Source organism: Parasteatoda tepidariorum, chromosome X1, assembly GCF_043381705.1.
Source record: "Parasteatoda tepidariorum isolate YZ-2023 chromosome X1, CAS_Ptep_4.0, whole genome shotgun sequence".
In the NCBI taxonomy this organism is placed as follows: domain Eukaryota; kingdom Metazoa; phylum Arthropoda; class Arachnida; order Araneae; family Theridiidae; genus Parasteatoda; species Parasteatoda tepidariorum.
Genome location: NC_092214.1, coordinates 12326307 through 12354044, shown reverse-complemented (window position 1 = coordinate 12354044; position 27738 = coordinate 12326307). Strand labels below are relative to the sequence as shown.

The 27738-nt window shown below is 30.6% G+C and overlaps 1 protein-coding gene across 2 annotated transcripts in view; it reads right to left on the bottom strand.

The window, feature by feature from the left end:
• The window catches only part of LOC107454134 (aryl hydrocarbon receptor), a 150416-nt gene that overhangs the window by 30333 nt on the left and 92345 nt on the right, over positions 1–27738 (bottom strand). For both annotated transcript variants that reach the window (XM_016071206.3, XM_016071205.3), the window contains exons 5-10: positions 16440–16569; positions 11103–11176; positions 10852–11033; positions 9066–9172; positions 5657–5798; positions 2308–3151 (exon numbers count right to left, since the gene is read on the bottom strand). In XM_016071206.3, the coding sequence (XP_015926692.1) occupies positions 2308–3151; positions 5657–5798; positions 9066–9172; positions 10852–11033; positions 11103–11176; positions 16440–16569 (1479 nt within the window). The remainder of the gene's footprint in view (positions 1–2307; positions 3152–5656; positions 5799–9065; positions 9173–10851; positions 11034–11102; positions 11177–16439; positions 16570–27738) is intronic.

The window sequence follows — 27738 nt, the reverse complement described above, 5'->3', positions numbered from 1 at the left end:
ATGAAATGTATAGTTGGAACCATCATAGATTGTTGGTCGATGAGAGTCTAACTTCTCTTGATTGTTAACGATCATAGTATTTAAGTAACATTTTCCATCATAGAATGATGGAAATTTGTCAGCATACCAAAAACCATGAATACATAATAGAAAATGTTGGATGATGGGGACCATCAAATGATGTTGGACCATCATGAATCACACTGAAACCAACATAAACCATCGAAATTTTTTGATGATCCATCAAGAATTTTGACTTAGGAAGACATTCTTTTTTAAGAGTAGACTCCACTTTCTAGGGCTATAATAAACTCAACGATGCAATCACGTTGCAGGAAATCAATAAAAGAATCGTAAAGTCAATAGTCCTTGAATGATGTCGGATAGAATCATAACCAGGGCTCGAGAAACCGCCCGTCCGCCCATCCTCGGCGGTCAAAAATTCCCCGCGGACAACGAATTTCTGGAATCCGACGTCCGCGCGGACGGCCATTTTCCCGTTAATGTTCGTGATACATTTTCAATTTTTGTTATCTTACAAGAGTCTAGCTCCTCACTTCTAAAATGACCCTCTAATCTAGCAAAATAACCCACAATACAGCAACATACTGCGCATGGTGGAATTAATGTTTTCTCTGTCTGGGACTACTGCAGCAGTTGAAAAAGGCTTTTCAGCAATGAACTTACAAAAAAACACATTGCGTACTGTATTAACACATTACTGGTCTTAAACAATAAGCGTTAAGCGCAATTATGAACATCTATCTAAATAAGAAAAAACTTTCAGATTTCTGTGAAGAAACCTCTGTAAATCATTGGCTTGATTGTGGAACTGGCAAACGTCGTATTTAATTCATTTAAAAAACGCAGTATCCTCGGATAAATTGACTTTCCAGATAACTTGACCTTTGTCATTTAAATTATTTCATAAAAGAAATACTAGGTTACTATTAGTAACCTAGTATTTCTTTTATTACTGGTTAATGTAATCCTAGTAACTACTAATTAATTGTGCAATTTATATAAATGTTTGTAATAAATAATTATATTTTTATTTATTTGGAAGTTAGTTTCAAAGGAGAACAATGTTGGACAAGCCGGGTAATACTTCGAGCCCTGATCATAATTCATATTGTCAGTCTAGGAATTGTCCCGACGTCAATTCTTGTCTGAACAACTCTTATCTTTGCGGATCTGAGAACATTCGTGGAAGTTAGTTTAATTCGAAAGATACGATTGGAATTGTATTTAGCAATTCTATTTGAATAAAACAAACATTTATAATTTGAGGAAGTTATTCAATTCTTGTCTGAACAGCTCTTATCTTTGCAGATCTGAGGACATTCGTGGAAGTTAGTTTAATTCGAAATATACAACTGGAATTGTATTTAGCAATTCTATTTGAATGAAACAAACATTTATATTTTGAGGAAGTTATTCAATTCTTGTCTGAACAGCTCTTATCTTTGCAGATCTGAGGACATTCGTGGAAGTTAGTTTAATTCGAAATATACAACTGGAATTAAATTTAGCAATTCTATTTGAACGAAACAAACATTTATAATTTGAGGAAGTTATTCAATTCTTGTCTGAACAGCTCTTATCTTTGCAGATCTGAGGACATTCGTGGAAGTTAGTTTAATTCGAAAGATTCGACTGGAATTGTATTTAGCAATTCTATTTGAATGAAACAAACATTTATAATTTGAGGAAGTTATTCAATTCTTGTCTGAACAGCTCTTATCTTTGCAGATCTGAGAACATTCGTGGAAGTTAGTTTAATTCGAAATATACGACTGGAATTGTATTTAGCAATTCTATTTGAATGAAACAAACATTTATATTTTAAGGAAGTTATTCAATTCTTGTCTGAACAGCTCTTATCTTTGCAGATCTGAGAACATTCGTGGAAGTTAGTTTAATTCAAAAGATTCGACTGGAATTGTATTTAGCAAGTCTATTTGAATGAAACAAACATTTATAATTTGAGGAAGTTATTCAATTCTTGTCTGAATAGCTCTTATCTTTGCAGATCTGAGAACATTCGTGGAAGTTAGTTTAATTCGGAAGATACGACTGGAATTGTATTTAGCAATTCTATTTGAATGAAAAAAACATTTATATTTTGAGGAAGTTATTCAATTCTTGTCTGAACAGCTCTTATCTTTTCAGATCTGAGGACATTCGTGGAAGTCAGTTTAATTCGAAAGATACGACTGGAATTGTATTTAGCAATTCTATTTGAATATAACAAACATTTATAATTTGAAGAAGTTATTGAGGTAAGAAGGATCTTTAAAAACTTACTGGATCTGGATGATAGGCAGTAGTCGTATAAGGAGCTACTTTTCCACTTGCAGGACTTGTACTATTCTGTGGGGAAGAAGATTTTGGCGTTGTAGCGGCACTCCATTTACATGCATTTGTATCTAGATGAGGACAAAGTTTTGAATCGAATATAGAATGACTAGTTGACAGAGAATTACCCCACATGAGTACACTCTGCCTAGTGTCATTTGTAAATGCTGATTTATTATCCTTAGAAATATCCCTGAGATGTGGTTTTAAAACATTAATACAATCTGTCGAAGGAAAACAGTTTAAATCAGCGCTTGTCATTAAGCGTACATCTTCACAACAAGATGGTTTATTATTTTGTTCTCCATTTAACTGGCAAGGATAGTATTTTTCCTCCTTAGCAAACTGGGAACCATCTGGGTAGGTAGAAAACCTAGCCATATCTAAAAATCCATTACTGGTGTATTGATGACTGTAATCAGGATAATATCCACCCAGATGTCTATAATGTAAAAAATTTTCAGCAGATAAGAATCTACTATTATCTATTGCAGCTGTGAATATATTTTGAGGTACCGTTGCATAGGGTGAAAGTCCATTTTCCGTTGAAGAGTACGTATACATATTATTATAAGGAGTATCTTCGATATAGGTATCCGGTACTTTTCTCTTACGACATGACAACAAGTCTCGTATTTGAGATTTATACCGTCTGTTACGTTGACAACGCATAATAAAGTCACTATCAGATAACATTCCACTGCGATCATTCATTGTTGCCAAACCGCTGTCTAAATATGTTACTTTGAAATCCATTGTACGCTTACCAAGCAAATCCCTTCCTTCTTCTTCCCTGGAAAAGACGAAGTATGAGATTTCTCAATAAACACAACCCACCTAACTACCTAGCCTTGTAGTTTTGAACTCAATACAATTTCTCCCGATCCAGGAGTTCCCTTGTCTTCTGGATTGAGTTCAAAATTACAAGGCTACGTAGTTGAACATTAGTATTAGGAACCCTAAAATTGGGTCGGCTGGTCAATGATGGTTATAAAATTAAAATAAAAATTATCAAAATAGCAAGATAAAAAAAGCCCTAGATTTGCAAAAGTTTTTTTTTTTTTTTTTGCAAAAGTTCTTAATATTCACAATACTGCATTGTTTGAACTCATAAAAATATACAAAAATTGAAAATAATTTAATAACTTTTATCTAGGAGAAAAAATCCAATTTTTTTAAAGAAAATTAATAGTTTTTTTTAAATATATAAGCTTTAGTCCATTTGAAAACCCTAGACAATTCTTTACGTTATGTAACCCTACGGCTTAAATGAGCCATACATAATTACATTATATATATATATATATGTGTGTGTGTGTGTGTGTTACGTTAAAAGTAATAAACTGATTATAATATATAATAACCGGTCCACTAAATTTGGTAAGTATGATACCTTTTTGATAATGTATCAAATTAGCCGTCATAATTCCCAACTCGTAATGATAAATATGATTATGACTGAGAGTAGAATAGAGTAAGACTACTCATTGGCGTAAGAGAGCACAAACAGTCAATAAATGGTTATTTGAAGTCATTTATTTAGCCTGAACAAAATTGGAATAAAAGACAGACTGGTGCTGTGAAATGAACAAAATAATTGCAAATAAAAATACAAACTGCGTAATTCTAGAGAAAGAAATTTTTTTTTCGTTAAATGCTATTACTACAAATTACTAAATATTTTAAGAATGCTTATTTAAGCATATTAGACTGTTATGACATTTAGAATTACAAAGTTTTCCAGATCATTTGCACTTATCAGACTGGAGGTTGCTGCAAAGTCAAGCAGTTGAGCAAACTGAACGAATTTTCGTAAAGTTAGGGACTTCTACTACATTTACCGTTACGAGTTGGGAATCATGCAATAAAACTCGCTAATTTGATAAATTTTCAAAGATTTATCATACTTACCAAATTCAGTAGTGATTATGCATAATTACAGGTTATTATATATAATTACCAGTTTATTACTTGACATATATAAAATTTTTTAGTTATAGTTTGGCTTTGCGTTTAAGGTAGAAATAATCTGTCATTTTCTTTGACAAAAAGTTTCATAAATCTGTAAAGTAACAATATATATAATATTTTATAATATATTTTTTAATAATATTACATATAAACTAATAAAATCCAAAGTAGAGAAGGGGAAACGTAATGAAAATCTCGCGATTCACTACTGAAAACCTTGTCGAAACTTTGTCAGAGGAAGGAGGATAAATTGAGACTTTCTTATTACACCTTCCTTACTAGTGATTTGACAGATTTGATTGTACTCAGTGCTTAAATATTAACCTCTTTATGTTAAAGGTGTTCCTTAATGATCACACTTGAAAGTTGGGAATCTCAGATTAATCATTGAAAAAAACAAAAAAACACTATTCACCTGGTGATTCATTACTGTGTAGTAAAAGACATCCTTATTATTTAACTGCCTTCTGAAAATTGTTTCGAATAAACCTTTGTTATTCCTCCGAGTTTTCTCCGGGAATAAAACAGGTTTTTCCACAGTAGTGACTCGTTATGTTTTAATAATGCTTATCTAAATGCTGCCTCCAATTCGTTTTATATGTTGACAAGATTTTTCAAAGCATAATCATTGAGGATCATACACTATAAATATTGAAATTAACATTTTGAAAAAAACTTCTGAATCTAAAAATATTTTCTTTTATATGCATGTTTGAGAACAATGAATGTTGAATATTCCAAATAAATTAATAATTGTTACTACGGAGAATTAACATTATTTTTCTGTACTTATAATAATATTGAAAATAAAATTTTTAAAAAAAGATTTTGAAATTCAAAAATATTTTCCTTGTTTACGAACAATGAATGTTGAATATTCCAAATAAATTTGTTACTATAGAGAGTTAATACTATTCTTCTGTATCACAAACTTATGTCATATTGGTCTATTAAGAGGACGCCATGCCACGGGAGAGCTAATTCTCCTCCATTACTAATTTAAAATTGAAAAAGAAGAAAAAGTGAATTGAGGCAAGCCTAGAATAAGACATGAATTGCTGAAAACAAATTGTTGGACTTCTCCATAACGTAATCCTAAGTTATCTTCGCGTCATTTATTTTCGTTTTGATGTTTTCTTTTCAGTAACTTCATGGCTTGTTTTAGGTTTGTCTGAACTCACTTTAAATTAGTTATGGAAGTGAATTTGCAACGAAAAATTTCTCTCGTGCTATGGCGTCCCTTGAAGTAGTACAGCTTATTCAAAACAGGGAAATGTTTTAGACCTATAAAAGTTGATATATTTGAATAATTTTCTTATATACTTACATTAAAGGTCTGTGGGTGCAAAGTATAAAATCTGGTTTGCTGTTTTTGTAAACTAGTCTAGCACTAGTCTGTAACCATTGATATTTGAGATCCTTTGCAAGAAGTCTATAAGCTATAAGTCCCGAGGCACCTGTTTTCAGCACTAAAAAGAAATAAGATGCGCTTTCATGTTACTATACTTAATGACACTTTCAAATAACTAGACGAGTGAGGTATTGTATGTTTTTTAACGTTCAAGTGAATGAGACAAAAGAATACTCAATAAATAACAGTTTAGAAGAAAAGTACAAGTAGAAGCAGGAATAAAATTGTAGAATATTGCGAGTCCTTGTGCTTCATTTCATTAGATTTAATGCAAAAAAATTTCTCAAATTAGTCAATAGATACAATGTAAACATTGTATATTTTGTATCCATTATTCACACCTCTAAGCTATTAGATTCTTGAGTTTAGTTTTATTTGGAATAATATATACGCGTGATAAAATACTTCACTTGTCTAGCTTGTTACTAGACTGTAATACAAAAAGTGCAAATAAGTAAGTGTCAAAAGATAGATTTATCAATAAAACTTGTGAAATATTAGCTCTATTGTATGTTCTCATTCAAATCAAAATAACCAAAATACATAGGAGTTTATATTTCTATATAATGTTCCTTTTTGTTACATAAAATCGTTATAAGTACAGAAGAGCATTGGATAAATCCACTGTTAGTGAAAACATTGGTCAAGTGCCATTTAACCGGCCTTCCGAATGTTTCTCCTACTATATCCTCAGTAGATATTCCAATGCCGTCAATTCATCCGTATATACAGGGTGATTTTGTTGGCCTCTCTTTCAGGGGCACCATATTAGGTGGGCCAACGTCACTCCCACAACATCCATGCCTTGCCCGGGATTCGAACCCAGAACCTTTCTAATGTAATGACAGTTCCCTACACAGGCCGGTCGGCTTCCTCAGTAGATATTAAAATATCGAATAAATATCATAATTTCAACAAAAAAAGAAATGAATATCAAATCTGACAAAAAATATTTCGGACATTCACTAAAGCGACTATGCGTTATTGACATACGCAGGTGAAAGTCGACATTCTCTTGATTTTGGTCATTCACGGGAACATGTACATTCGTTTTTTCAGAAAAGGTCGATGAACCCAGCATTTCTCTGACCGACGTTGTTTTTTAAAAATCAACTCCAAGGGAGCAATTGCTTTTCTTTTTTGGGGACCACGATTTATATTTCAAGTTATTTAAAATTTAAAATTTTTTACTGAAGGAGAAAACAGTGAAAATATATTTAAATAATATGTATCAGTTCTAGAAGCTATCGGTTCCCAAGATATGGGCCAAAAGTTTGCTTCTAACAGTGTGGTACTGGGTCTTGGACGCTGGTCAATTTTGTCTTAGTTGTGTCAGATTTTCGGATAATTCACTTGTCTTAGTGGATTGCCCCTTTTTTTANTTGTTCTTTTTTGTTTTAACAAAATTATATATATATATCGGAAATGCCAGCAAGAAGAGAAAATTATTCCGGAGTAAAGAAATTTCGAGAATGCGTTTGTCTGAGTAGCATATTTAATTGATTAAAGTTTCAAGATCACAGGTTAATGCAATTAAGAGAAAAACCATTTCAAATGTTAAATACTAATAGTAGTACACGAATAAGAGGTGTAACTACCAGAATTTTTAATGCACGCATGTAAACTGGAATGTCTTTTTGGGAGTTTCTTGCCTGTTGCACTTAGTCAGCCAATACAAGGATGCTGGTTGTGGATGACATTGAAGTTGTCGTCCAATGATGTCGCATATTGGTGAAAGTACAACATTCTGTACAGCATGTTTGGGTTACAACAGCAGTATGAGGGTTATCCTGGTGGAAAATACCCTCTCGAATGCTGCTCACGAATCGTAACAAAACAAGTTGACATACGAATTTGCTCTGCCCCCCTGACTATAACTCTAGATGTAGTGTCTAGGTCAGAACTCACTTTCTAACCAATCATTTGCACCAAGACAGAACCGACTTTCATCACAAAACAAAATAGATCTTTCTCAAGTGAGCTCTAATTCAACACCACTCACTTCGGCAGTGACTTGGAGTGAGCGTCTCCCTCTGAACTGTATTTGAAGTAACTGATTTCAAACAGTTTTTTGTGTCACTGCACTACAGCTCGAAATTCTGATACCCTCTGAGTAGTGCCAAAACCCGGTTTTCTTGAACCTTCCCTTGACCACTACTGAAGCAGGCACAGTGATGGCTCAGAGGATTGAGCGTTCGCCTTCTAATGAAATGAACTGGGTTCGAATCCCAGTGATGACTGGTCGATACGAATTCACCATCAGGCTTGCACCGACCACAGTGTGGATGTTAATTTTTCTCAATGGCAGACGAATCACGGGTCCCCTTGCCGTCTGGCCAACCATGAGAACTCTCCATGTAACGCAAATGCGGGTTAGTTCCATCAAGAAGTCCTCCACGAAGGCAAATTTCTCCCAATACTTGATCCAGTCTTTCTGGCTCAAAATTACGAGGAGTTGAAGCCCAAATATTGGGTTATAAAATAATGGATTCTCTTCTGCAGAAAGAAAATCTACCTCAGTTATACATTGTTCTCAGAGGCATTCTTCACTGTGTCAAAATTTAACGCAACCCTCATTTTCATGTTCACAGTGTCGATCTTTTATTTAGCCTTCTTGGTAACTATATATTTATATACTTCCTATTTGTATTTAATTTTAACGTATTGTATTACAATGCTCACCAATTGATGCGCACGGTTTCATCCGAGTAAAAACAATAAAGTTGTATATTATAATTAAGATTTTACATGGAATCTTATACAATAATTTAGTCAATCTATATATATTTATAAATTTGATAGTCCCCACAACTAAAAATTTTAAGAAGCACTCATATAAGCCAGATATCGAAATAATAAATTAATTGAGAAGTGGGCAGCCTGGTCAGTAGGGCGTTGGGTCCCGAGAGTTCGTGGATTCGAACAACGCCGGCCGAGGACTCCCTATGTAGTTGGTGACTGATGCTCGTTAAAATTCTGTCGAGTCGCAAAGTCCTCCATGTTCCCATAACAGATCAATACCTCTGGGGGTACTGGATTGGAGATCGATCGTTCTCTGATTCAGGTCAAAATTACGATCTGTGGATGAATGAATGGATGTATGAATGGGTCCGCCTTATAAAACAGGTGTTACGTATGATGTGGCAGAAGTCGAATTCTCGGCCATAGATGGCGCCACTGAAAAACAAGAATCTCACACTCTGCCTTAAATTTGCTCGGTTTCACCCAGCAGGCTTGCCCGTGTGGCAAGTGGCATTAGAACCAGTCAACCAATTGAGAAGTACACTAAATACAGGATGCGTATATAATTAAGAAGACAACTTACATTCCTGATGTGCACTGGCAACATAAGCGAGATCATCGTAATGAACAAGATCATAACCACCTTTATTCGAAAGTTCAGAATCAGAAAATCCTAGAAGTTGTTTTCCCCTGAAATATTTTGAAAAATAATAACAGAAATTTAAGTTAATTACATTACATTTCCATTACAAATTTATAAAAACAGCTTAAAATTTTTTTTTTAATGCGAAGTTTTGAAAATTCAATTTAAAAATTTTTTTTCACGAGCATTAATGTTTGCCAATAAAAAACGATAGGGGTGAATGTTTAAGCTTATGTTGAGGAAAATTTTTTTTTTTATTTTATTTATTTTCTAGTTACTGAAAACGTTTTTCTATCAAATTTAATTAAAAAATAAACTTCTTACATTTGAAAGTAGAACTAAGTACCATATCTCAAATTTACAAATGTTTCAAGATATCTTTTGACTTAAAAAAACTATACTATTTTTTGTTCTTTTTTGTTTTAACAAAATAAAAGAAAGAGGTTAATTTTGCTGATCTCTATTGTATTTTGAACTGGTTGAAGGCATGAGGTGTTACCATTTAACAGAAATATAATCGCCTGTCAACTTATTATTGCTTGCAAAATGTTGTGTAAATATGCATTCATTGGATGTTCAAATCAGTTACAAGAGAGCACTACTAGAAGGTTATGTAGAAATTGATAAGTCTTAAACGTCTTATTGTAAGTTTGCTCATCTGGTAACAGCATAACCTCCAAATATTAGTGATTCAGTATTAGCGTTACATAATTGTTTTCGTGTAAAAATGTATGTGCGAAATAAGCGTCACTTGCGGGAACTTTTGATTTACTTCTTTAATTTGAAGAGATCTGTGCCTGAGGAGCATCGATTGCTTGGAGAAGCATGTGGTGAGGCTGCTTTAAGTGAGAGAAGTTATCGTGTCAGAAGTTTAAAAACAGTGAGTTTGACGTGGAAGACAAAGAATGCAGTGGAAGGCCGAAATTGTACGAAGACAAGGAATTATTGGATTCGTCCGAGAAGCAAAAAGAATTTGCTCTTACATTACAGTGACTCAGCAAGCAATTTCATATCGTTTAAAATGGTTGGGAATGATCTAAAAACAAGGAAGTTTGTTCCATGCGAACTGAAGCCAAGAGACATTGAAAATTGCTACTTGGAAGTACAATGGTAAGCTGTATTTGCCAGATTATTACCTATTCCGGTCAATGACAGTCTGATCAGAAATTTACATCATTTGAAGAAACCGAGGGTCGATTCGTGATTATCCTCGGAAGACGACGTGGTATCTGAATGCTCCCCAAAAGATTTGAAAAAGTAGTGTCTAGTAATGGAGAAAACTTTGAATAAAAGATAGTGTACTGTTATTTCATAATAAACTGCTCATTTTTGATAGCTTTATTTTTACTCCCATTAGATTACTTTTTTATTACGTTTATGACTAGTCGAATTTATCTTAGATAATACAAGCTACTTAAAATCTTCATTAAAAATAAGTCACATGAATTCAAACAATTTCAGAAGAAAGGAACTCAAATTGAGGGGTATTTCAATTTTTAAACTTTGTACATTAGGTATGTATACAGATAACTCAATCGGTACTTTTCCGTTAGCGAAAAATCGCCAAATAACGTATAATTCCGCCAAGTTATGGTTGTTGGAAATCTTTTGGTTGCAAGAAATTAGTTGCAAGAAATTTGAAGTTCTACATTATTCGGCGATTTTTCACTTGCGCCCAGCTAACGGAACACTCTATCATTTTAAAATAAATAAATAAATTGCATACCTTGTGTCCATTGAGACTAGAGATAAATCCAACTTATGTTTGCTTTTAAACATGGAATCTTTTTGAGGCATTTCAAGTAAGGATGGAGGACCAAACGGTGTGCAGACAGCAAACAATGCTAAAGGTGGTTCTTTCTGATTTTGCCCATGAAGAATTTTGATTCGCCCTCGAATGTCTAATCTCTAAAATATTCGCACAATAAGTTGCATTCAAATATTTATAAAATAATATAAGAGTCAAACTTTTCTTACCAAAAATCCGGATGTATTGTCCAAAAGACAGCGAAAACGAACGGTGAAATTTCGCTCCAGATATTGACAGTTTTCTGAAACATTAAATCTTAGTTAATCCTTTCAGGAAAACAAGTTTTCATTCATCATCCATTAGTTTCCTTCTTTTTTTTAATGGTTTTTATTGACTCATTAATTACAAGAAATTAAGAGCTCGATTATCTCTAGAGGACCAATTTTAATGTACAATACAAACAAATAACCATTCAACAATTGTAATACACACGGATGATTGTACGTAACACTCGTTGGAGTATGAAACAGCGGTAAACAAAAAAGGGGTTAATAGGGTGTGGTCCCTTCTTACAGATATACAGGCCTTTCACCGTGATTTCATACTTGAAATAAGGCAGTTTATCATTTCTTGTGACCATTAGCCTGAATTGTCTTGTGGCAATTTCATGCCTCCAACGCACGATCATGCGTGCGTATTAAAATTATTGAATGGTTATTTGTTTTGGATTGTATCAATGTATTTACGCATCAAATGTTATTAAAATCGATCCAGTTGTTCTAGAGATAATCAGCAGTGTGTTTTAGACCAACCAAAATCTTTAATATTAAGTGCATTCCTAAAGGAATTATAGAAGCCATATTTTTGCTGATATTGGGCTCTATTTTGAGGGCGTCAACTTTATATGTTATTAAAAAAAAACTTTCTTTAAATAACTACAGTACATTATGATGGGCTAAGCAAATATTATTTCTTCTCATATTGTTAGGTATTGATGCGTATTTTCCATGGAGTATAAACAATACTGTATATTATGTCGCGTAATTAAAAGGAAAATATATGACACTTTTTTAGAGTATTACGATGTCCTTATTATAATATTTAAAGTACGTGTGACTTGTGTAAATTACTAGTTATCGATGAAAACACAATCAAGGCACCCCAAAGTTATTTAAAAAAATATTAACCAAACTGCGAAACCAAGAAATGAGTTTCCTGATACGGGACACTGTCAAGATAGCACCTAAACATATTAAACACGTAAATTCCATTTGTTATAATGTTAAAACATTCAAGGAAAAAGTAAAATATTCCTTTTTGTGTGCGCTTATTTCATTTTCATTTATAAAGTTTATGCAAAAAAATTGCCTTCTTTAACATCATTACTTTCCAGACTTTTGGGCAGAAGATATTATCAAAACACATTAAACAGTAACACGTAAATTCTATTTGTTATACGTAAACACGTAAATTCTATTTGTTGTAATGTTAAAACATTCAAGGAAAAAGGAAAATATTCCTTTTTGTGTGCGCTTATTTCATTTTCATTTATAAAGTTTAGGCAAAAAAATTGTCTTCTTTAACATCATTACTTTCCAGACTTTTGGGCAGACGATATCATCAAAACACATTAAACAGTAACACGTAAATTCTATTTATTATACGTAAACACGTAAATTCTATTTGTTGTAATGTTAAAACATTCAAGGAAAAAGTAAAATATTCCTTTTTGTGTGCGCTTATTTCATTTTCATTTATAAAGTTCAGGCAAAAAAATTGTCTTCTTTAACATCATTACTTTCCAGACTTTTGGACAGATGATTGAATTTACGGTGTAGGATGATTTAATTCACCGTTCATTAGCAGTAAAAAGATAAAAAAAAATTATAAATATGAGAAAGTAAAGTTGCATATTAGTAGAGTTGCAATCATTGGCAAACACCCGGGTTTTACCCGGGAATTAAGCGGATTCTTTTGGAAAGGAAAATTGAATTTTCATTCAAAATAAGCATTCAACTCAAGGCATTTTTCAGCGGAAGTGCTGGAAGTTTATCGCAAGAAGCATTACTAAGCTGATTAACTTTTTAAAATTTTTACTTAATCTTTGAAAAATAACGTCATTTTTAATATCTTAAGCTAGCGATGCCTAAAAATGTGAAATTACATTTTCTAATAATCGTAATCTATATTTTTAGCCGATATTTTTTGAAAAATGTTTAATAACATAGAAATTAAACTCAGTAATTTTTTCTAATAAAATTATAAATATAAAATATTAAATTTAAAATTGACATTTTAATAAAGTGTTGAGAGATTATTTAAATGGATGAATTATTAAATTGCTGCCATTGTTCAGTTAAAGCTGAACAATAATTCTGCTCAAAAGCAAATGTTACGCAGTTTTTTTTTTTTTTAATATTGCAGCTATTATATTCCATAAATTAATCTCACACTTGATATAGGAAAAAAAGGCAATTTTGTTTATCTTCAAAATTTCCTGAAACTTTGGGTTTAATCAACTATCCTCAGGATTTTTTTTTCTAATGTTAGGATTTTTAAGAAAGAATGTTTCAAAAAGTTGACCTCAAATATGCTAAATATTTAATCCTAATTATTAATTAAGTCACGAGACCAAAAAAGTAGTTTCTCAGAAAGAACATACCTTTTTCGACGGAACTATCAAAGTGACGATAGCCACGCGGCCTGTTAAATACTGTCCCAATAATTTACAGTCCCTGCTCAAATTATTAGACGCACTATAAGATTCTATGTAAAATTATAATTATCAGGTGATACTATACAGCTTTATTGTTTTGACGAGACCGCACTTCTTTACGCTCCTGTATCAATTAGTTAACATTCTAATGCAATACCTTAAAAATAAATGCAAATAGGAAGTATATTAAAAATCTCCCGAATAAAAACCCATTACATATATGTTTAAATAGAAAAGTATTGCATATAAACTCGCGCAAATCATGTCATTATTAAAAAACTACAGTGCGTTTAATAATTTGATCGAATTATTATAATATACTACGTACGACCTCGAAAATCCGGACTTCTGAAATCCGGAAATCTCTAAAATCCGAACTCATACGTCCAGTTCCTCAGAAAAAATTTTCAAAAGAAAATTTTTTAAAAAAATCGCTTAGAATAAAAATTTTAATGCAAAACCACAACTCTTCTCCAACAATGAANATTATTAAAAAACTACAGTGCGTTTAATAATTTGATCGAATTATTATAATATACTAATACAATTCTGGATCGATATGATAAACATTCTATATTTATATAATATATACACTAATTTATTTAATAGTCAAATTTATATTATATATCGTCTAATTGAACCAATTGATGCACGAACGTAAACAAGTGCAAACCGGTTTCAATCACGTAAAAATACTTAAAGTGCGTCGAATAATTTCTCCAGGGAGTGTAATTCTATTTTCTGCATATTTCACGTTATCTCGGGAATTTTAGAAGCGGATGTAAAAATGTTTTCCTTACAACTATAAATTTTATTTATCCACACATAATTCCATACAAAAATTATTTTTTTATAATCTACTATTTCTTATTATTTAAATTTAAAAACGGTCAAAATAATTTTGAATTGGATGGTAGTCAAATTTTACATCGTTTAAAGCTATGTAATTTTTATTGCAAAATACGAAATTTCCCCGAAATTGGTTTAAGAGATTCTGCGTTAAAAAAATATTTAAAAAAAATAAATCATACTCTTAAATTTTAATTTCTCCCATATAAGCTAAATTTTACTTCAATTCTCTAAGATGTTGATCGTTTTTTAAATTGTTAATCGGAATTCTAAAACAAAAACTGAAGTGAATTTTGCAAATATTAATTAAATACTAATACTAATAAAAGTGTCAAACTATCAATTAAAACTGAGTTAGTTTTAGAAAATCTGACAATTTTTTATTAAGGTTAATTTGTATTAGACATCATTTTTCTTTTCATTACTTATACATTTCAGCCAACAAAACCAAATGAGACATTTGTTTAAGTAATTCTAATCAAATTAGTTTGCATACTTGGTTAATTGAAACTAATCTATTTGCTTGGTTTATTTGAAGAAAAGGAATCAATTTTCTTATAGAGTTTAAGTGAGCTTATTTCGACTTATTTCATTTACAAATGAACACTAAAGTAGTCGAACATACCAAATCACTGATTCGAATTGATAAGTATATTTATTGGGCTGGCAACAAGGTTCCTGCCGTTTTTTTTTTCGTCATTTCTTCTTCATTATTATTATTATCATTTGGCATGTCATTAGGTGTTTTGATGTTGTCGTCGGCCATGAAGGCAGAGGGGGTGCGATGGTTCTTTTTTTCCAGGGGCGTCATCTATGGCCAAGAATTCGAACTCTGCCATACCCATGCGTCACACCCGTTTTATAGGGCGGACCCATTCATACATCCATTTATTCATCCATCGATCGTTATTTTGACCTGAACCAGGGACCGATAAACCTCCAATTCATTACCACCCAGAGGCATAATTTGTTATGGGACTTTGTGACCTGACAAACTTAACGTGCACTAGTCACCATTACGAATCCAGCCGGGAGATTGCCCGCCTTGATTCTAGCTCCCATCTCACGAGTCCAGCGACCTGCCAACAAGGCTATCCCGGCCATTAGGTGTTTTTGGCATCATTCGATAGAGGACCGAACTCTAATGTTATTCTTTTTGTTGCTAGAATTAATTTTTATTGATTTTCAATTCATTAAAATTGAATTGATCGCTTTTGATTCATTTCTTTTTGTTCGAAGCATTTATACTGTGTGTGAAGAGGGTGCATTAATATATAGAATCGCTCGTGGTAGGTATGCTAAATTCAAAAATAGATAGCTTAAAGATGTGTCAAATTATGCTTGATAAAGAGCGATTAAACAATCCCAGGAAGCATGTAACAATTTTCTTTTCATTATCACCAAAATGTTTTCACTAAAAACCTTTTTTCAATAAAGCAAAAATATTGCACTTTCAAACCTTTCATCCTGAAAGGGTTAAAAATTATTTTAAAGCTTTTTTTAAGAAGTATTATCACCTAGGTAAAATGGTCACTTAGGCCCATCATGACGTTTTAGTTGAGGTCACAGTAGTTATCGGATCAAATTGCATTGTCCATTAAAATTTCATGACAAAGTGAATTTTAGCTGAACATACAAGGCGAAAAGAATCCTTATCTAAATTTAAGATTATTTTCACCTTCATTCACGCTTGAACCTCGATTTAAGGATTTTATATAGAAGGTTGTTTTGAGGATTGGTGTGGTCTCGTTTTAAGATTGGAAGCAGGTAACCTTTACATTAAAAGGTTTTTGCTGTGTGAAAATATTGCTATGTGGGAGTTCCAAAGGAGAAATCAAACCAGTAGAGGACACAATCAGAAAATAAAGAACTAATTGAAAATAATAGGGAGTAACTCACCAAATTAAAGAGCAGCATCGATTCCTTGAGAGAATTATATAAATGAAAATGAACTCACCTTTTCTTTTTTGAGACTGTACTCACCATAAATAGTACTCACCAAGTGTTTGTTGTAAGTTGAGATCTGTTCTTTCTGGAGGTAATTGAGAATTCCACAATAAGTGTCTTTGAAGTTCTTCTCTATCTTCTGAATGCACAAGTTCATAAACACTCTGATGACATATATCACTCTGAAAAAACACACAATTGCTCACACGGCTTTGTTAAAACAATAAATTTGCTAATTGTAAGAGAATTTGTTGACCGATTGTAATACACGGGCATTATGGTGCGTAACAGTCGAAAGGTATGAAACAGCGGTTGCAGAATAAATTGGTTTATACTTGAAATAGGGTCAGGGGCCCCCATCAGGGGGGAAGGTGGGGGCACGATGAGCCCACTTAAAGCTTGGGGGGGGGGAATTCTTACACTAAATAAAACGAATAGTTTTGGGGGGAATTNGACGAGAGAATTTGTTTTTTTTTTAAGTACATAAATAAAAAAAGCTAACATGGAAGGGGAAAATTAGCAATTTTTTTTGGGGGGGGGGATGAATGCCTCCTAGAGCTTGGGGGGGATGGGGGCCACTGAATAAGGTCATCATTTCCTGTGGCAACTGGCCCAAATTGTCCTGTGGCAATTTCATACCTTCCGATTCCAACGAGTGATGCATTCCAATTGTTTCATATTGCATCAATGTATGTTGTAGAGATAATCTCTGCTCTTAATTTCTTCTACCAGTGTAATTAACAATAAAATGTGGTTTTAAAATGTGTTGTAAAATTTGATAAACGTAGTAGTATTTGGTAATTTAATCATGATACCTTAGAAAATGGCATAAAAACTATTTTTTCTGTTAAATTTACTTTTCAGTTTGTATTTTTTTCTTAATTTGTGATAATAAAAACTATAAATTTAAAACTTTGAATTTTCAGTTAACCATTACAATATGAAGGGGAAATTTATTAAATGAATGGTTTAAATACCGTATATTTTAGTTTCATTGACCCGCAATTGCACAGTTCTCAATCAATGCTTATAAATGTGCCTAGTTTAAAAAAAATAAAAAGATAAAAAGCAAACTTTGTCCTTAATAATGAATAAAAATCTTTTTTGATATTACAAGAAATGTTTCAAAATTTGGCTTGATTTGAAGTATTTATTTAGATTATTGTCGATGTTTTCTCTCTATTTTGTAAAGAAAGTATTTCATTCAATTTCTACTAGAAATTTTGCAAATATTTCGCTCAATATCATTTACTTTTTTAAGAGATTAGTGCAGCAATTTGCTTTGAATAACGATAATTTAAAAAGTAAATATTACATTGCTATATTTCCCATTACTATTAAAATTTAATTAATAGACGAATAACTTTTGATCTTAATGGTAAATATGCTAATTAATAAGGACAGACAATATTTTAAGTTACGAAATTAGATACAAAAACGTACTTTGGTCAGATTAAATATGCTTTTTATTTTTTATTTTTTTATTTTTACTTTTGATTCCCAAAATATAGGGAGTAGCCGCAATCTGAAAAATATGGTCCAAACTGTTTGATCAGGAGAGTGCTTCGAACTTTGGACCCCTTAATATTAATTTTACTTTTTGCGTATTTTGTTATATCTTGAGAACTTTTTAAGCGAATTAAAGAGTTTTTGCACACACTTATAAAATTCGTTTATCCAAAAATAATTCCATGCAGAAAAATAACTTTATTAAATATTTGGTATAATTTATTATTATATTTAACGATAGTAAATTTTTATTTTATTTTAAAGTGTACAGTTTTCTGCTTCATTTTAGAGAATATAATTTTACATGGCAAAATACAAAATTTAAGCAAAATCGGTCGAATAGTTCCTTGGAAATAAAATTTTAAATATCTGACTTTTTTGAAATTCCATTTCTCAGGAACTATTCGACTGATTTTGCTCAAATTTTGTATTTTGAAATGAATAATGATATTCTTTAAAATGATGCAAAAAATTGTATACCCAACATTTTAAATTTTTTCGACCATTATTAAATAAAATACGAAAAAATAGATTATTTTTTTGCATGGAATTATCTTTGTATAAAGGAATCTTATAATTGTGTTCAAGAATTTTTCAATTCTATTAAAAAGTTCTCGAGATATAATGAAATACGCAAAAAGTAAAATTAATAGCTTAGGATCGTTCTCCTGACCAAACTATTGGAACCATATTTTCCAGATTGCGGTTACAACCTTATACTTTGGTTCTCAGAAATCTGTCAACAAAGGGTGTGTTTATCCAGAGAAAGTACATTATTAAGTCGAATTTCGTAACTTCAAGTATCGTCTGCACTTACTAATTTGCATATTTGAGACCATCCCCTCAAACTATTAAGATTGAGTCCTAGAACGTGAAAATCTGATCATTAGATCAAAAGTTATTCAGGGTGATCGGTTTTTTTTCTTCTTTTTTTGCGCACAGTACATATGTAAGTTAATGTTACTTTATTGTTTTTCTTGAATATTGAATCAGTAAATTCAAATCTATCCCTTAATCTCAATGTAAATACAAAGAAAGTGTAGCATTATTGACAAATTCAATGGAGCAAAATTTATCAAATAAATTTTGACAGATTTAGTTTACCTTTTACTAAAAAAATTTTTCCGATTGATAAACCATTTTTATTATCTATTTTGATGGTGTTAAATAATAGTGAAATCATAGTCGTCATAATTATCTGAAATATTTTATACAACTGTAACAGAATTTGATAAAATGTTTCGGATTTAAAAAACTAACTAATTATTATAATATAATTAAAAAAATAAAACAGTTTTTAAAGTAATAAAGAAAGCTAAGTTTATGATTTTTGCTCTTTGCATTCGACTGCTTTGCAGCAGTAAAAAGTAAAGGAAGAAAAAAAAGAAGAAAAAGTTAGCAAGCCACTGTCACTAACTAGGATAGTTAAAAGGATTAATTAATAAAATTTAAATGCTCAGTTTCCTTAATGTTTGGAAAATATTAAAAATTAAATGAAATTAATTTCATATACAACGGCAAGTCTCCTTCAACTATATCATTGTTTTAATTTGAATACTATAAAAAATTAAGTGAAAATTATTTGCCTGGAAATACAGCGCAGTTTCTATATGCGTCTTTTAAAACATTTATGTATCTTTTTAAAGTTGTACGTAAAAGCAGCCACAAGCTAAAAAAAAAGTTATAAATATATAGTTGCCAGGGACATTTGCACGCCACTGTATATATATAAAATAATTAAATCGTTATCAGACAAATTATTTATTTTTCATCGATTATAATATATAAATTAAAAAGTTTTTACAAAAACTCTATTAGCTTGATTTAGTGCTGCCATCTGCTGAGAATAAACGAAATCATGAAAAATTGTACAGTATCATTTAACATGGAGGATGAAGAGAGAGAGAGAGATGTTAAGAGAGAGATCAAAAGGAAAGGCTATTTTGCCACATTTAAATAAGGTGCTTCATTACTTAATTTTTTGTAATAACAATCTTTAAAGTAATAGTACAATGTAAAAAAAAAAACTCTATCAATTAAATTTAGTGCTGCCATCTGCTGAGAATAAATAAAATCATAAAAATTTGTACCGTATCATTTAACACGGAGATTGAAGAGAGAGATAGACAGATGTCGAGAGAGAGATCGAAAGGAAAGGCTATTTTGCTCCATTCAAATAAGGTACTTTATTACAAGATTTTTTGAAATAACAATCTTCAAAGTAATAGTACATGTAAAAATTGTTGCAAAAAAGAAAAATAGATGAATTATTCGTTATTTTATTTTATTTTTATGGTTGCAATTAATATCATATTTAGTTCGTTGAAATGAATAAGATGGTACAATAATTTGAAGACTTATGCTTATATCTACCAAAAACGATATTTCTATTTAAAATAACAAGCATTATTTAAGATAAAGTAATTTTGATCGAATTTTAAAAAATGGATAGTTAGACGATATTACTTTGACATTTTGATGCCATTTTAAGTTCGTTTTTAGTATAATCCAAGTAATTTTGATTATAGTTTTGTGCAATAAATATACATTTGAAAGTGTATGTAGGCTTGTTTTCCTAAAAAAAGAACAGTTTTTCTATTAATATATTTTTTAATAATTCATTTGTTACTTTTCATGATTGTACTTAAAATCTGATTAAGTTCAATATCTTTTTTTTTTTGCTTACAATAATATTAAATGTGAGGTTAAATAATTTTTTTTTCCATTTTACTCAAGTGTCATGTACACTTTTTCTGACTCTGTTTATAGCGATCCTTTTTAATAATAGTAAATGTTACTTGCAATATAAAGTAATTTATTATCAGGAATAGAAATTTTTGTAATCGCTAAATATTGTATGCTTTTTTTCCTATTGAGAAACTTTAATACAACACTTACCTACTTCTACCATAGCCGGTCAATGGACCGGACTTCTTGATTGAATGTATGAAACATGGATGTTAGGAAGGAAATAAACTAAAACAACTTTACTATTATTAAGCAAAATTGTATGTTACCAATTTTTATGTATTACAACCACAAAGAATAAGAATTTTTAATTCATAGCTCAAAGCATTTTTTACATATACAGGGTGTTTCTATTGTACATTTTCCGCAAACATATTTCTTCTAATTATTATCATTTCTATAATTCTTATAATCATTCTTACAATTATTCTTATAATCATTCTTACAATTATTCTTATAATTATTCTTATAATTATAAGAACATATAAGAATGAAAAGATTTCTAATTCTTATAATTATTCTTATAATTGATATTATTTCTTCTAAGAACTTGTACTGTCTTGATTGTTTCGACCTTTTTCTGGGTCAAAACTAAGAGTTAGTTGGAAATGAAGTAAAGCTATCAAAATAAAATATAAGCTACTTACCAAAACATTTAGTTTATGTCACTTACACAATAATGCCAATCTAAAATTTTTGGTACTTTCTTGAAATTTAAATTCACAGTTATTCTGATTGAACTAACTACGCATCAGTCTTTGCAGAAATGTGCAACTAATCGAATGCAATAAGTTGAACATTCTGATCCTTATAAAGCAATATCCTGGTCAAATGACCGGTTGTGATAGAATATTCGAAACAAACAACAATTAAAAAAATAATAATAATAGAATATTAACTGTATATAATTGTTAGAAAAAGTCATATGAGCAAAAACGATAAGCGCATTTTAGATGCAAAAATTCCTAAACTTTCATTTGACCGGTATGTTTAGCCACACATTTCATATCCACACATTTGTGAAGTTTCTTATTGCAAGAACTACTTCTTTTTATCTAACGTTTTTTATCTGACGTTATTTAAACGGTGTTATTTTCCGAAATAGTCTCCACCGCTTTTAAAAACGTGATACTTTATTAACACAAATATTATTCAATCAATAAATCACTATATATTTTTCATTACTTCCAGTAATTCAATTTAAAGCTAGAATATTAATTAATACTTTTCTCTTAAACTGTTTTGAAAAGAGCAAAACAAAGAATAATGAATCATATGGTTTTCAACCTCCCCTATATGTTTCGAACTTACCTATGATTTTTCCTGTATAAATATGGTCAGAAAGGTTTCTATGAGGATTATATAATAAGTATTTAATAAAACATTCATTTTAGGAATAAATTTTAGTGCAACAATTTAAGTTTTATGTTCATTTAATTCTAGGCATCGCCCGTAGAAAAAAAAATGTCATGCGATGAATTTATCATCAAATTATTAGCATAATTGCCTTTAATAAATACGTTGAAAGAAAGTTTATCAGAATTGCGCCGTGGAATTTTATAACCGTCATTGAACAGCCGACTCCATAGCTTTGTAATTTTGAACCCAATCCAGAAGACAAAGGAACTCTTGGATCAAGTATTGAGATGAATTTGCCAACGTGGAGGACTTTTGAGATTCCGCATTTGTGTTACATGGATAGAAAACCACGAAAACCTCCCACCGTTAGCCTGACCCATAATCCGTCTACCACTGAGGATGTCAGAACTGTGGTCGATACAAACCGGAATCACTCTATCGGCTGCGATTATCGGGCAACCTCCCTTCGACAAAATATTACCGTCATTCGATACTTTTTAACTTCTGAATCCCTCTTAATTTTAGTTCAAAATATGGCATTAAGAAATATATAAATTTTGGGGACTAATATTTATAAAAATGTTTCAGACAAGTTATTAAAGAATTTTTGTTGGATTTCAGTCATATTTGGCTATAATTATTTTGAGTAACTCAAGAAGTAGAATTTTAATGGTTGTATCAAAACAACAAAAATGATTCAAACATCCCTCAAGTTATTAAATAATTTTTGTTGGATTTCAGTCACATTTGGCTATAATTATTTTGAGTAACTCAAGAAGTAGAATTTTAATGGTTGTATCAAAACAACAAAAATGCTTCAAACATCCCTCAAGTTATCAAAGAATTTTTGTTGGATTTCAGTCATATTTGGCTATAATTATTTTGAGTAACTCAAGAAGTAGAATTTTAATGGTTGTATCAAAGCAACAAAAATGCTTCAAACATCCCTCAAGTTATTAAAGAATTTTTGTTGGATTTCAGTCATATTTGGCTATAATTATTTTGAGTAACTCAAGAAGTAGAATTTTAATGCTTGTACAACAAAATAAGTAATAAAACTGATGCTATACTTACAAAATGACTGCGAACAAACAATGCAATTTTAGTTAAATATTTATATTGATATTTACTATTAAAGGTTTTCGATTCAGCTTCAATGTATATCCAAGAATTACAAAATAATTTCTTACCATTCATAGAGTTGAGATAAAAGTAATAGGGACAGAATAATTTTATCATATTATAAATTTTTTACTAAAAGTGCATTTACTTGCCATCTTTAAAGCACCGCTACTTGTTCAGCATTTTCGCAGTAACATTTATCACATTTTAAAATTATTCAATTCATATCATTAAAATTTTTGAGCCATTTTAAATACAAAATTTGTTATCCGGAATAAACTCAAAATTTTACATCCTCAGGAGCTTTTGCATAAATATATGTGTATTTATTATTATATTTCACAAAAACCATGCTGTTTTTATCCAACTCTAAGCTAACGTCTTGTTAAATTTTCATAATAATTCACTGCTTTATTTTAATTAAAATAATTAGAATTGCTTCAACAAATTATTTTTCCTTTATTCAGGTAACACATTGTCTATTGTAAAATTTATGAAAATTGTTACGACAAAATAACTTTTTGTCAAAATAACTATGCTTTGGCAAAATAACTATACTATGACAAAAAAACTATACGTCAAACTAACTATGCAACTATTTTTTTTTTTTTTTTTTTTGAAGATTGAGTTTAATTTAAAATTGAACATTTTTCCAGAGAAATTTTTTTTGTTATACAAAAGGAGAGTTTCAATGAAAAAATTGAAACAATTTAGAGCTTTCCAACGGCTAACTTAAAACTGATTAATTTAGAACATTCCAACGGCGAACTTAAAACAAACTAGTTTAGAACTTTCCAACAGCTAACTTAAATTTAACTAGTTTAGAACTTACCAACAGCTAACTTAAAACTAACTAGTTTAGAACTTTCCAACAGCTAACTTAAAACTAACTGATTTAGAACTTTCCAACAGCTAACTCAAAACTTACTAATTTAGAATTTTCCAACAGCTAACTTAAAACTAACTAATTTAGAACTTTCCAACAGATAATTTAAAACTAATTTAGAACTTTATTTAACTAACTTAAAACTAAAAATAGGCCTATTGTAGACACATAGGAGTTAGTGTGACCATGTCAATGTAATTTGCACTCCCACGTGTAATTAGGAATTTAAAAGTGCAAATTAAATTAAATTCAATACTAGCTGGTGTTTCATTTTTCAAGATACCAGTTTAATATCAGTTTAATGTTAATGTTAAGATACCAGTTTAATGTTGTTAAGATATCTAATGAATTAAAGGATTCATTAGATTTTTCTATCACTTCATTAAGCATTCTCTCATAATTACAAACATCACTTTTCAGTGTATTGTATACTAAATTAAATTAATTATTTCTTTTATTTACAACTTTTTTCTAATTTCAATAATCGTACATGTAATGTATTTATTAAGTAAAGGTTATTGTTGACAGGGCGCTGGATTCACGTTCATAAGAACTGGAGTTCGAATTAAGTCGGTCGAAAACTCCTGTGTAGTAAATGGTGATTGGTGCCTGTTAAATCTGTCGGGGCACAAAGTCCTCCATGTTCTCATAACAAATTATGCTTCTAGGGGTACTGAATTGGAGATTGATTGTTCTCTGGTTCAGGTCAAAATTACGATCTGTGAATAAATGAATGAATCAATGTATGTATGAATGGATCCGCCTTTGCGTAAAGTATGAGTGTGGCAAAAGTCGAATTTTTTGCCATGGATGGTGCCACTGAAAAACAAGAGCAATCACTCCCCTCTCTTACGACAACAGCAACACTTAAAGCTTTTGATTTCACAAATTAATTTTTTTAAAATCTCAAAATGCTGATTTTATATCTGTTGTAAAGTGGAAACTTCTTAAATTCTATTAATGCCACTCAGCTAACATTTAATATTAATTAGTCCAACTATTTATTGAAATAAAAACCAAATTTGAAATAATTAATAAAAATATTTTTTTCTCTGAATAAATATAAAAAGTACACATTGAGTGCAGTGAAATATTTTTGTTGTTGTTTCATAATTGATTTCAGTTATTAAATTTAAATTAATATTTATAAACGTAAATAGTTGTTGATTCCTATAATATTAAAGATGATAAGAATTGAAGTTATCAAAATCTTTGCCTGAAATTCTTTACCGCACTATTATTAGGTCATTTACTTATAAGTCGCAGCAGTCAATGTAAATTAATGTTATTAAATTAACTCTGGATTGCCTAAGGACTGCTTTGAATTTCAATTAGATGAGACACAGTTTCTTACAATTTTGAACAACATATAATTCTTTTATTCTTAATATTAACTAAAAACTTGTTATATAACTGTGAATAATACAAAAAATGTTAAAAATTTATTTTTAACAAATTTTTTCATTCTTTTACAATCCAGTCATATTGACTGCTTTTGGGCGGTAAGGTCTTTCTAGCGTTAAAAATCAAATAATAATCTTTGTTTTATATGTTCACCCTATTGAAGTTGGTATTAATGTGAAGCTATTAATTACAGTAATTTACTCAAAGCAGCAGAAAAAATAGTTTTTATTAGTAACTAATAATCGGTCCAGACTCAAGGGGGATTTCTTGATACTTCTAAATTGTATTTTTCAAAAAAACCATTAAAATAATACTTTTTGACAGGCGCTATTTTTAATTTAAAAATGGAAAATTTGGTTCTTGCTGGGATACATAAAAATATATTTAATGATATATTATTGTCCCTTGCCAAATTATTAGAAGCACTGAAATCTTAATTATCATGTAATACAATACAGCTTTATTGCTTTTACACGACAAAAATTGGTTTGTACTTGTTTACGTTCGTGTATTAATATGTTAAAAATAAATACAAGTATATAAAAATCTCTCGACCCATTACATTTATGCTTAAATATAAAAGTATTGCATATAAACTCGTGTAAAACATGCCATTAATAAAAAACTACAGCGCGCCTAATAATTTGGTCCAATTATTATAATACATTAATATAATGCCTGACATAATAAATATTCTATATTTATAGAATATATCGTATAATTTAGCGAATCGTCGAATTTATATTATAACAAATTAATACACTAATTAAGAAGTGCAAACCGGTTTCAGTCACATAAGATTTTATATGGAGTCAAATAATTTGGCAAGTGAGATTCCAAATGACTGAAGTACAAAATGATGTTAGCAAGAAGTTATATGAGAGCAACAAAGGGAGACGTTCCTGATAATATTTTCCCCCTAGATATTTCTATAGTAACCCTTGACCGGGGACTATGGTAACGAGGTATTTCAAGTAGGGGTCATTTCGTAGGACAGGTTTTAGCGAAGTGTCGGAATGCTCCCTGAAATGCGCTATTCTTGTTTCCATAGCAGCAGACGGCCTTAATTTTTGAGGTGGAGGGAGTTCTTACCGTAGACAAAATGTAACAGACAATTTTAAAAATGGACCCTTTACAATATTTTAAAAACGGAGACGATTTATCGGTGCTCTATAATTATTTTTTTATTTTCCGTCGTTGAAGAGCTGACCCTATTTTTGGATTTACGACTACTAATGTTCAACTCCTTGTAATTTTGAACACCAACACAGAAGACAAGGAAACTCCTGGATCAGAGGTATTGATTTGTTATGGGAACATGGAGGACTCGACAGATTTAACGCGCATCAGTCACCGTTTACTACACGGGGAGTCTTCGGCTGGCGGGGATCGAACTCTTGGACATGGGCCTGTTCTATAATTATTGTAAATAACGATTCTATTAATTGTATTTCTACTTTTAGTACACGATAATACTCGCTATGATGATAAGGCAGCACATCCAACCACGCATTCTTAATATTCAAGAATCAATTTGTTTAATAAATCAATCATTATTATAAACTGATATATTTTGAAATTGCTAGTCGAAAAATACTCTATTTAAAAAAACCATACGTCACGATTTGTATTCTTTTGATTTTAAAAACGCATATGAATAATTTTGCCGAATTATTTCACCTTAGAAATGAAACAACAGCCTAAAATATATATTTAATATAACTGTGATTATTTCGCAAACACGCAGGCTGAGAGAACTCCTTTTTCTGTCACATTCAATGATTTAGAAAATATTTTCTTTAAATATTACTAAAATTAATCTGGGGCATCAATTATTGAGTTAATTAGTGCTAATTAACAGTCCCTGGCTATATTATTATACGCACTATAAGATTGGATGTAAAATTTTAATTATCACGTGATACTATACAGCTTGATTGTTTTTACGCGACTGAAACCGGTTTGAACTTGTTTACGTTCGTGTATCAAATGGTTAACATTGTAATGCAATACGTTAAAAAAATAAATGCAAATAGAAAGCATATAAAAAATCTCCCGAATAAAAACCCATTACACGTATGTTTAAATATAAAAGTATAGCATATAAACTAGCGCATAACATGTCATTATAAAAACACTATAGTGGGTCTAATAATATGGTCTAATTATTATTATTGACTAAAATAATACCTGATATAATAAATATTTATACAATATATCATCCAATAGTTGAATGTATATCGCTTAATTGATACACGAATGTAATCAAGGGCAAACCGGTTTCAATTAAGTTGTAACTAGGACTGGGCGATGTTAGAAATTA